General features: G+C 35.7%; 1 protein-coding gene across 10 annotated transcripts in view; it reads left to right on the plus strand.

The window, feature by feature from the left end:
• The window catches only part of Kiaa1841 (KIAA1841 ortholog), a 72,664-nt gene that overhangs the window by 6,515 nt on the left and 53,441 nt on the right, over positions 1-12,708 (plus strand). For 7 of the 10 annotated variants that reach the window (XR_777449.3, XR_777448.2, XR_004517441.1 and 4 more), the window contains exons 2-5: positions 2,502-2,633; positions 5,444-5,602; positions 10,351-10,537; positions 11,375-11,468. Coding sequence is in view for 6 of the 10 variants with exons in the window: in XM_010609788.2 (XP_010608090.1) it covers positions 5,453-5,602; positions 10,351-10,537; positions 11,375-11,468 (431 nt within the window). In the remaining 4 variants the exon portion in view is untranslated. Of the gene's footprint in view, positions 1-6; positions 278-2,501; positions 2,634-5,443; positions 5,603-10,350; positions 10,538-11,374; positions 11,469-12,708 lie in introns of those variants that run through there. The other 3 variants (XM_010609787.2, XM_010609789.2, XM_019205340.2) reach the window with 3 other exon arrangements.

Here is a 12,708-nt window from a genome sequence, read left to right on the forward strand (position 1 = left end):
CGCACAGCCCGCCGCCTGGGCTCCACCAACAGCCAGCTCCCCGAGTCAGCAGCGGGTCGCGCCTGCCCTCCAGTTGGGGGAGCTGGGCGAATCCCCGCTTCTGTCCCGCCTCGCTGGTGCCGGACGCCTTTGTCTGACCCTTCCCGCTTTCGGTGATTTTCTGCGCCTACGGGGGCTGTGAGGGAGCCACGAAGATCTGGGGTGCTCGGAGGACGCGCAGCGCAGGAACCTCCGGGCCAGGGCTTGAAGGGCTTTGACCTCCACACTCTGGGCGTGGGTATGGTTTTACTTTCTCTGGGGTCAAAGCCAGCTGCTTCCATTATCGTTGTGGTCAGGGGTCAGGAAGTCTGGGTCCAGGATAACTGTTACCTCCACCTTCCCTTGTGCCATAGGCCGTCGACCTTACCCACTGGCCCTCCTCCCTCTTTCCATCTTGCCACTACCTGGGGCAAAAAAAGGTCCGTCTACAAGAGCCTTGCTGTTTGCACAAAGAAAAAATTCAGATGATTTTTGTGGACCTCTATCTGGTGGGGAAGTTACAGAGATTGTTTTAGTAATCCGTATACAAAAACCAAGATGTGGGAATAAGGGAGGGGCAAGAGGTGTGTTCTTTAGAAGTATAATCTATTAAGAGTATTTTAAATTTTTTTCATTAGTGCGTGTTTGCAGTACATAATGATTACATTCCTCACGGGGAGTTGGTGCATCATGTACATAATATCTCCTTCCCTTTTTCTTCCTACCCCCTCCCTCCATCTCTTCCTCCTCTACCCTTTTGCAAATACTTGTCTCCACTGTTTCCAATTATCTTTTATTTTTTTCTTTATTAGATTTAAAACTTTTTTTTTTTTTTTTTTTTTTTTTTTTGCCATGTTGATAGAACCTCATGTCCTCAAGGATGCTAAGCAAGCACTGCAGCACTGAGGTACATTTCCAGCCCAAATTCTTTACACATTTAGATTATTTAAATTATTCTTAAACAGGTATAGCATGAACGAATATCGTTTGAAATATACATATAAATTTTAAGTGATGTGGACAATGTTTTAGAATTTCAATTGAAGCTTTCTTAAAAAAACACCCCAACAGGGTCTTTGCCCCCAAATCTGTTTTAGACAAATAAAGCAGCCCATTCCCTGCTTCCCGAATCATGTGGTGTGAAAAGTGATGTATATACTGTGCACATACAGAACAGTGCCTTTTTCACTAATAAGTAACCAGGTCCTTCAAGAATGTTGTTCATTCAAAATTAATTTGACTAATCTGCAGGACACAATTCCCATTTATTTTTGCACAGTGAAAATAATCATTTAAATGAGTTGTGGATCTTCAGTTTGGAGTGGATTGCAATAGACACAATGAGTCATCAAGTTTTTTTGTTGTTTTTTGTTTTGGTACTGGGAATTGAAATCAGGTCTTATGCTTACAAGTCAGGCAACAGAACCATTGATAAATTACTGGCCCCAAACCTCTCAAGTTTTGTGGCTTATTAATTCAGCAAACATTTTTGGCAATATATCATACTGTTGGTCACTTCTAGGAATCAGAAACAAGTACCCGCCCATAAGAGAAACCATAGTAGTGTAGGTTAAAGGGAAAAATAAACAAATTTCTCAGGATCTTTCAAAGATTTCCAGCATTCTTCCAAGACCTTTTTCAAGCCTTCATTCCACAGAATTTTGTCAAACTCAGCTAGGAATACACGAAAGGACATTACTTTTGGATTCACTCAGTTTTATTATCTGACTTTGAAATGGCTCTTTTTTTTTTTTTTGTACCTAGGGTCGAACTCAGGGCCTTGCAAGGCAGGTGTGGCACCACTGAGCTAAATCCCCAGCCAAATTGGCCAACTCTTTGAAAAATAATGAAGTTCTGTAAAATTATTTTCTACTTGGTACAATTACAGTTATTAATTACTGGGATTTTTTTTTATGCCAGTAATGACCAAACTAGGAAGGGGAAAATAATGGTAGTAATAAATTATTGCAGACAGTGTGCTGGGTCTTATAGTATTATTTGGTTCTCAGTAGTCCTAAACATGGGTATTTTCCTTATAGCTGAGACAGTGGAAGCCCCAGGTTGTACTGCTAGAGTGGTAAAGCTGCTACTCTATTTGTTAGCAGCATACATCATTGAGATATTAGTATCCTTTTACCTATCATATTAATCTTTTTTCTTTTTATTTATTTATTTGGTACAGGGGATTAAATCCAGGGCTTTCAAACTGAGCTACATCCCTGGCTTTTTTTTTTTTTTTAATTTTGAGGCAGGCTCTTTCTTTTCTTGGGCAGGCTCTTTCTAAGTTGCCTGGGCTGGACTCAAACTTGCATTTCCCTACAATCTGGTCTGTCATATTAATATTGATGAATCTGCTTAATCCAGGAGCTCAGGAAGAGTAATGCTATTACTACAAACATATATTGTATGCCAGGCTATACTTGGCATCCAAAGAATCCTCAGAAATATGTGAGCTAGCTACTATTTTTACCTTTGTTTTACAGATGAGAAAATTAAGGTATAGATATTTTCTGAACCAGATAATCCCTTAAATAGTAAAACTGGGTACAGCCTTGGAAAGTCTGACTCTGGAATCTACACACACAACTACTACATTGCACTGGCCCTTCAATAAGGTATGTCTCTGGGTGATAAGAAACTATGATTTTAGAATGTTTAATATCTTTGTGTCTTTTTTTAATGTTCATACAAACACATGGAGAACAACTATAATGTCTACCACCTACTATGCTATATCCCTGTGTTAGGCAAACAGTTACATAGTACTAATCATAGTTATGCTGAGAGCTTACAACATTCCAACCCCTATGCAGTGGTTTAAACATCTCAATCCTCAACATAGTCCTAGAAAATAGCTAGTGTTATTGTATACTGCATCTCCTTTGTGAGGTACTTTTTAATGTCTTCAAACTGATTTATAAAATAATTTCTTTGAGTCTCTCCATAGGTATTTTTATCACCTAACTTTCATTCCTGCAGTTGAACAAGATTAGGTGGCTTACCTTGACTAGGATAGGATGGTGCTGAAATTCAAACCAGAGCTTCAGACTCCTGTGTATGGGGGAGGTAGTAATGTGGAAATAATGGCTTAAGATGAGGGGTACACTACTTTTTTTCCCAGTGTACTGGTCTGTCATTGGATCTTTGCACTACTTATCCTAAAATAGGCCATATTTTCCCATTGGAACAGCTTACATTTGGAGATTTTGACCCCAAGCAAGAATTCAGTATTAGTTAAGTCATTGATATAACTAGCCATAGACATTTGTCAACATTTTGATTTGTAAATTTATGTTCCAACCTCAGATACAGTGCCTGGCACATAGTGGGGACTTTGTAAATGTCTGAATCAAATAAGAAGTGTCTTAAGTACATTGACCAAAAAAAGGTTCCTAAAAGATTTTAAGTTTAAATGGGTAGCTTCTTTTTTTTTTTTTTTTTTTTTTTTTTTTTTGTACCAGGGATCAAACGAAGGCCCTTGCACTTGTGAGGCAGGTGGTGTAACCACTGAGCCAAATGCCCGGCCTGCTGGGTAGCTTCTTTTTATCTATTCTATCAGCTTTTTCCTTTACCTATTTTGCAAGCAGAAGCTTTTGAAGTTACTTCATTGAAACATAATTAACTTCACAATCTATTAGGTCTGCCCTACCAACCATTATTCCTAATGTACTACATCTCCCATACAGTACTTCTCACATAGAAACCATTATGGATTTGAGAGTCATTTTTACCTGAGTTTGAATCCTTGCTCTAGCTCTTACTAGCTGTATGAGCTTGGACAAATTAATTTCTGTGAACCTATTCTTCAGCTTGTAAATTGGGAAGAGCACTTACTTTATAGGAATTTGTTAAGAATTTATTGAAATAACACGTAAAGAGCAGAGTTCCAGCTCCTTGTAGATACTCAGTAACAGCTGTTACATTTCCTCCTCTGCCCCACCTCAGCTTCCCTCTGCTTTCTTTGACTCTCAGTCAGGTATTATTATGTTTAAATTACCTTTTTTTTCTGCCAAGTATTCCTTGAATACTTGTCATAGTAAGCATGGTCATAGTAAGGACTTCTGAATCCCTAGTGCATGGTTCCCAGCTGGGCTTACAGTGTTTGTTGAACTATATGTGGAAAACCACCCAGAGCCTCTTTGTGTGCATTATCTTATAGCCTGCTGGATTCAGACACCCTTGAGTAAGCCGAGGAGCAGTGGATGTGTTATTCAGGAGCTCCTGGATTAAACTAGGGATTATGGTGAGAGGAGAGAATGGTGGGCACCGAGTGAGGAAGCCTGCAAAGCCTGCACTCTGAAGTCTTTTATGTATGTCAGGGTGTGTGTTTGTGTGTGTAATATGAAACCTTATCAGGCCAATTGCCACATTGCTTCTGAAGACACAAAAGAACTTTGCATGGAAAAGTTTCAAACATGTAAACATGCTGGGTGTGGTGGTGCATGCCTGTAATCCCAGCACTCGGGAGGCTGAAGCAGAAAGATCACCAGGAGTTCAACACCAGCCTGAACTGTACAGAGACCTTGTCACAGAAAGCGGGGGGAAGGGAGAGAACATAATAGTAATCGCAGTTGTTAATATTGTTTCTCTATCATTTATAACAGGGCATAGTAATTGTTATTCTTAGCCTAAATTGTCAGATTAACTTTGTTTTAAATTTTGTTTATTGAGTCAATAAAAAGTCAATATGCTTAGCACTCATTGATTATGACATGGACATTTACTCACAGAAAAAATAAAGAGAATATTGTTTAGGAATAGAATGAAATATTTTTCTCCCCCTCCTCCTACCATCCTCCTCCTTCTCCTCTTCCTGTTCTTCCTCTTCCTCCTCCTCTTCCTCCTCTTCCTCCTCTTCCTCTTTTTCCTCTTTTTCCTTTTCCTCCTCCTCTTCCTCCTCTTCCTCTCTCTTCTCTTGTTGTACTGGGAATCAAACTCAAGACTTGGCACTTGCAAAGCAGGCACAGTGCCACTGAGCTAAATCCCCAGCTGAAATTGTAATTCTTTTAATAGCAATGTATGGGCATTTTCACCATTTATAAATTGCTAATCAGCGTATAAATCAGATACACTTCAGAATTTTTTTCAGGATGATAAATTGTATTCAGGCCTCCCTCACCATTTTATTATGAACATTTTTGAACATATAGCAAAGTAAAAAGAAGTTTAAATATCTGTATGCCCACCACTTAGAGTCTACCATTAATACTTTAATTTTCATTGCTATGAGGTCAAAATATTCATACTATAAGTATACTTTTATATTTGAAGAGTTTGGCCTGAATGTTCTGTATTTTAGGTCAATTTTATTTTTTCTGTATATACTATCACATAATTTTTAGGCATGAATTAGAATTAATCTATCATGTTCTGAACATTTGGATTTCAGATGTAAATAAAGCTGCTTTTTCCTCCCTAACCCTAGTTCCAAAAAATGAGTCGTGGATATTCAGAAAACAATAATTTCCTGAACAATAACAACCAGATGGTACTGGATATGATCCTTTGTCCATTAATTGGAATCCCTCAGACCATCAACTGGGAAAGCGTTGCAAGACTTGTACCTGGATTAACACCCAAAGAGGTAAATAACAGTCCCCCAGTTGTTTTCTTTTTCTGTTGGTATGGGATTGGAACTCCAGGCAGGGCAGGCAGTGGCACCACTGAGCTAAATCCCCAGCCCCGCCCCCAGTTATTTTCTGAAAAACAGAAAAAGTAGTCAATTTAAAGAAACGACACCCTCGATAAATTTTTCCTATTCTTAGAAAAATAAAATAAATTTTAAAAATAAACAAGATAAAATATTTGAGTTTTACATATCTATATGCAGGTATAAACACTATGTGTATAGCTATATGATTTGACTAGGTGCAAACTATATAAATGGACACATTTAAATTCAGCCTCTGTTTAACTTACTGGAATGTCCTACTTTTCATCATGACATCATTTGACTCTACTTGGCACTAGTTCATCTGTCATAGACCAACTTCTTTCCTTACATGTATCTTTTTTGCTTTGCCATGCACAATTATAATGTGTCTTGGTATGAATTTAATTATCAACAAAAAAGCAAATGGGTACTTCAATATTTTGTCATCCTGGTAATTGAGGTGATTTTGTTTATGTAATTCTTAGAATCAAAACTTAATTTTTCTTTCAGTACTTGAGATTTATTTGGGGCCTTTGCATTGAGCTACATCTCCAGCCCTTTATAAAACTTTTTTATTTTGAGATAGGGTCTCACTAGGTCATTAAGTTGCCCAGGCTGAGCTCAAACTTGTGATCCTCCTGCCTCTGCCCCTCAGAGTGCTGGAATTACAGGTGTATGCCACCTGCTTGGCTAAAATTTTTAAAAAAAATTTTTTTTGGTATCAGGGATCGAACTTGTGTCCTTGCGCTTGCGAAGCAGGCAGCGGAACCACTGAGCTAAATCCCTGGCCCTAAAAATGCTTAAGATGCAGGGAGGCCTGTAGTTTGTCCATGAACATTCATTTGAGAAATAAATGGCATTATTTTCCTCAGTAGATTTTAAACATTTTCCCTACTGCCTGGCCCATCATACATACTTGATAAATAGGTATTGAATCAGTGAAAGTTTCACCCTTTTCCCTTATAGCTGGGAAAACTAGGCCCCAGAGATTATTCCCTTCACCTGTACTTGGCGGGGGGTTGTCTTGTGAAATTATGAGGTTAGTATTTTTTTAATGTATATCATCACTTTCTAATTTATATATATATTTTAAAGCAAAACATTTACTGGTATATTTTAGATATATACAATGATAACACTCACCGTGGGCACTTATCTATACATCAACCTTTCATTATGAATGCTTTCAAACCAACAGAAAAGTTGAAAGAATAGCACAATTCCATTTCCTTTAGACAGATTCGGCAATTCTTACTTTCTTGATATCTTCATAGGATTAATTTCTGTAACATAACTTTCAGACATCATGATGGTTTATCCCTATAGTCTGCAGAATATGTCTCCTTAAAATAAGGACATTATTGCATAGTTAGTCTATTATCAAACCTAAGAAAATTAACGATAACTCCATCATTCCAACTAATACAGTATTCACTGTATCTTCAAAAGTACCCAAGTAGAATTTTTTAGAATAAAAATATAAACCAGACATTGTGGCATATACCTGTGATCCCAACTCTCTGGGAGACGGGCAGAAAGATTGATTGCAAGTTCAAGCCTAGCTTGGGTAATTTAGTGTCTTAGAAAGACACTGTCTCAAAATAAAAAAGGCTAGGGATGTAGCTCAGGGTGAAAGGGCCTTGGTTCAGTCCCCAGTATGCGGGGGGGTGCTAAAATTCAACTAAACATGAATCAGTGTAGTTTTAGATAATTTTTAATACTTATTTTCTAAACAAAACATATCCTTAAAGAATGTATACATAGTAAAAAGTCAGAATTGTATTCAGAATTATAAATGTGACCTTTCCTAAGGAAAGGTATTGACACCTATATGTACCTTCCATATTTTTTCTATGCCTGAGTTTTTTGAACCCACGTCCTCATGTGTGCTAGGCCCACACTGGACCACTAAGCCACATCCCTGGATCCCTGTGGTAATTCTTAAAGGGAACATACAACATGTACTGTGTACTATTCTACTACTTGATTTATTTACTTAGCATATTGTAAACATCTTTGTATGTCTGTCAGTAGACTTCTGCAACATTCAGTAACAGTTTATTTGAACCATAACATAATTATTTATCCAGTCCCTTTTCTTGAGAGTAAAAGTTATTTTTTTCCAACTTTTATCTACTATACTACCACTGTAACAAATACCTTATTATCATTTCTTTAGGGGATAATCATAAAAACAGAATTGCTAGGTCAGAAGGCACATGCATTTTTGTGGCTTTTGTTGCATTTTGTCATGTTGCCCACTAGGAAGTCATCGTGTTTTTATATTTTAGTCAACATAGCTGAATGCCTGATCCTTGCATTTTTTTATATCAAGCATTGCTTATGCATCTATATGTGTTCAAAATTCTCACCTACAGGGCCAGGGATTTAGTCAGTGGTTCTACTGCCTGCCTCACAAGCATAAGGACCTGAGTTCAATTCCTGGTACAAAAAAAAAAAAAAAAAAACCTCACAAACATATTTCATTTTAATAAATTTTTTTTTATTTTAATTTGTTACTGTATATCATCCCTTTCTTTTTTTTTTTTTTTTTGAGGCAAAACATTTAGTGGTACATTTTAGATATATACAATGATAACACTTACCAGGTTTTTTGTTTTGTTTTGAGATAGGATCTTGATATGTTGCCCATTCTGGCCTCAAACTCCTGGGCTCAAGCAGCCCTCCTACCTTAGCCTCCCAGGTAGCTGTCATTACACGTGCACATCACCATGCTTGGCTCTCACTATAGTTTTACTTTTCTTTCTTTAAGTCCTGGAGATGTTGAAATTTTTTATTTTATTGTTCCATGGTTTTTTTTTTTATTTGTGAATTTGTTGCATTACGAATTTAGTAAGTTTTCTGTATACTGAGTATATCAATCCTGGCACTGTCTTTTCTGTTTCTTTTTAGCTTATAAAGTTATTAATGATAGTTTGTTATATTCAGATGTTTAAAACATATGTTAAAACCTTCGAATCTTTTACTTTGCTGTCTTACTTTTCTGTCACGTTGAGAAAATTGTCACCTCAGTTATGTATGATAACTATTTGCCTACATTTTCTTGATCACTTTCCTTTTTTACTTTTTTTTTTTTTTTTTTAACAGGGATCAAACTCAGGACCTCGTGCTTGCAAGGCAGACAGCAGAACCACTAAGCTAAATCCCTGACCCCTCTTTCCTTTTTTATATTTAAATCTTGACTCCATCTGGAGTTTAAACTTTTTTCTAATGACTAGTTAATTGCCCAATTTTTTTTGTTTTGTTTTGTTTTATGAGACAGGGTCTCACTATGTAGTTGAGACTGACCTGGAACTCACTATGTAGCCCAGGCTGGTCTCGAACTCACAGCGATCCTCCTGCCTCAGCCCCCCAAGTGCTGGGATTACAGGCGTGAGCTACCATACCCGGCTCGCCCAATGTTTATTGAATATTTTATTCTTTATTATTGGTTTGAAATGCTTCACATCTGTTTCTGTATTTAGTATTCTAATTTATTGATCACTTTATTCTTATAACCCCTCTAACAGTTTCACATTGACTTATTTTCAACGTTGTTTTAAGACCTAATCGACCAAAAAACTCTGTTATTTTTAAGTTTCTTGAATTTTTTTTTTTTACTAATTTCCTGGATTATAATTTTTTTCTATTTAAAGACGATATTTTGACAGAAAAGATGAATTACTTTTTTTGTACATTTTGATTTTTTTATTAATTGTTGAGTGGTAAACATTTTTATATAGTCTAGATGAAAGTCCTTTTTATGTTTGTTTGTTTGTTTGTTTGTTTGTTTCTGGTACTAGGGGTCAAACTCAGGACCTTGCATTTGCCAGGCAGGAGTGGTGCCACTAAGCTACATACCTGGCATGAAAGTCTTTTTTAAAAACTATTACTTTACTTTTCAAAGGACTAAGCCTTAGGTAGATATTTCTTAATATCTAGTAATCATGTAAACAATCATTATTTAAAGAGTGCTGGATATCTAGTAGGTAGCTGATAAATGAATGAGTTGCTCTTTTTTGATTGTTAATGCATATTATTCATATAAATAGTATATTTTCATCTCTCAAGATTACTTATATGGTATGTAACTTGCCATCCACATTGATGTTGATAGAGATTTTAAAGTGGATGCTATAGCAGTGTTTGATGAAGACCCATGGTAAGGAAGGCATTTTATATTATGGTTTAGAAACAAGATTTTCGTGAAGGAGTACTTAACCTTACTTAACCTTACTGTGCTTAACATAATCTTGATATTTTCTAATCTGTTGTACTATTTACTGTATTTCTTTTTTCTTCCTTTTTTTTTTTTTTTTTGGTACCGGGGATCAAACTTGTGTCCCTGCGCTTACAAAGCAGATGGTGGAACTACTGAGCTAAATCCCTGGCCCATGCGTGTCTTACATATTTCAATTAGGAGTGTGGCCTCAATATGTATCCATTTTCCTATGAATGACTCTAGTTTCTCATTCTTTATCCACCCCAAATTTTAAAGGAGATGAAGTATATCAATATCAGGCTTTTGTGTGTTGAAACAAGTGCACATTTTCTACGTGTTTTCAACTTATTAATATCCGCTTATGAAAAAGTTGATAGAACAGTCTTTAAATAGAGGGCAACAAAATATCTTGGTTTTTAAATTTAACCTTCATTTCTTTTGTTTTATATTGTAACAGTGTGCAAAAAGGTTTGATGAACTGAAAAGCAGTGGCAGCTCTCCTGTTGACAACCAGTATAATCCCTTAATGGCTGCTGGAGAGAGCCCAGTTGAAACTTTAGCCACATACATCAAATCTTCACTTCTTGACACCCAAGGAGATTTTCAGGAGACTCCAGTTGGTCAGGATGCAGTTTCCAAAACAGGTAAGTTCTTAAAACAACATTCAGTATGTGTCCTTAAGATAATTCTGCAAAATTTTACATATTCCTGTCAACTTTTCTTTGTGTTCACAGGCTGATAAAAACAGTATAAAATCTATCATATTTGTATCTTCCTGAATTTTAAAAATTATAACTATCTTCCCTATTTTTAAAAAATGTTTTAAAGTGTTAATTTACAGGTCAAACACTATTTCCAAAACAAAATCTTAACTATATCAAAATTTTCAACTCTAGTCTGTTGGCTTAGTTATTTCATATATTGTTTATTGTTTACTTTGTTAGAAAGGAAATTTGACCTCAACTGTACTTATTTTTTGTTTTTGTTTTGTTTGCTTTTTGAACTGGGAAGATCTTGCTTATCTCTTCATGTAATCTTTTTTACAGGTATTTTTTACTGCAGTTAACAAGATTTATGTACAGTGGCAAGGTAGAAGAAATGTTTTCTGAAATTTTATTGGAAATAGCTTGTTTTAGAAATCCTCAGGGTACTAAGTTAATCTCATCAGTAGAAGTTGGTATTGATATAAAACTTTGCTTATGCTTTTGGGTTTTGGACATTTAACTCTTGCTGATACATGCCACTTCAGTAGTTTTTGAAATGTTCATTGTAACATCAGCAGTGTATGATCTATTTTTTGTACTTTCTTCCATATAGCTGCAGAAATATTAATATTAAAATGAGAAATGCCACCTAAATACCCTCTTCAACTAGCTTTGGGAACAATGCATTTACAATCAATAAGTAAAAACCCATTTTCAGCAAGAAATGCTAACCCCCCACCTTTTTTTTTTTTGTATGTGTCTGTTTCTGTATTTAAGGAAGACATAGTATAGCTTCCACAAGGAATTGTTCTTCAGAAAGTGAAAATTGTACTACTCATAATGGTGGAGAAAAGACTGAAGAATCTGAAGGGTAGGAAGCTGGTTGTTTTTTAGATAAGATTTAGTATCAACTTTAAATTATAAAATACCATTTATGTTTATATGCATCAGTTATTATAATTTAGGAATTTCATATTATATAATTGCTGAAACAGTAGGAATCAGTTCATATATTGAACTATAAGCAGTTGCATAATACTTAAACATATGACTTATCCTGTTATCTACATGATAGCTTTCCATTTTAAAAAAATCACTTTCATATTTTTAAAATTAGAAATAACATCTGTTAACATAAAACTTTGAAAGATAAGTTTTAATACCCATAGAAAAATCTGTACGCCATTAATTTTCTAACTTTATTAAAGATTTTAGATGCTTTAGAACTATATGAAATATCCAACAGTTAAAATTGAAAGAGTATATCTTTCAATATATTATAAGTTTTGATATATTGTATTATTTTATGTATTTGTATAACAACCTGCATGCATTATATATATTCAGTTTGAGTTTTCATAAATAAGTGTACTATCACCTAAATAAGATACAGAACATTTTTATCATCCCTCAGTAGTTCTTCGTGTACCTTTAGTTTTGGTGGATTTTTAATAACAGCTTTATTAGTATAATTTATGTATCATAAAATTCATTTTTGGGGCTGGGGATTTAGCTCAGTGATTCCACTGCCTGCCTTGCAAGTGCAAGGATCTGAATTTGATCCCCAGTACCAAAAAAATGAATAAATAAATAAAATTCATTTTTGGAGGGTTTTTTGTTTTGTTTGCAATAATAGGAATTGAGGCCAGGGCCTTTAAACAGCTCCGTCCCTACCTCCCATCCCACTCACCAACTCCCTTTTTTTTTTAACTTCGAGGCAGGCACTGGCTATGTTGCTAAATATATAGGGCTGGGCTCAAATTTTCAGTCCTCCTGCTCAGACTCCCAGTGAGCTATGATTACAGGTGTGTGCCACTGCACCCACCTTAAAATTCTCCTTTTTAGAAAAACTTCTGGAAATGAGTGATGGTGATAATTGAATAGCAGTGTGAATGTTACTTAATGCCACTGAATTGTACACTTAAAAGTGAATAAAAGGGTAAATTTTATGTTACATGTATTTTACCACAATAAAAAAAGTATGTGTAGTTCAATAATTATTAGTGTATTCACGTACTTTTGATTTGTTTTGTTTTGTTTTGGTGGAGTTAGAGACTGAACCCAGAGCCTTGGGCATACTAGGCATTTGCAGCACCACTAAACTGCACCCA

This window comes from Fukomys damarensis, unplaced genomic scaffold, assembly GCF_012274545.1.
Source record: "Fukomys damarensis isolate Sample0158 unplaced genomic scaffold, DMR_v1.0_HiC HiC_scaffold_2, whole genome shotgun sequence".
Classification (NCBI taxonomy): domain Eukaryota; kingdom Metazoa; phylum Chordata; class Mammalia; order Rodentia; family Bathyergidae; genus Fukomys; species Fukomys damarensis.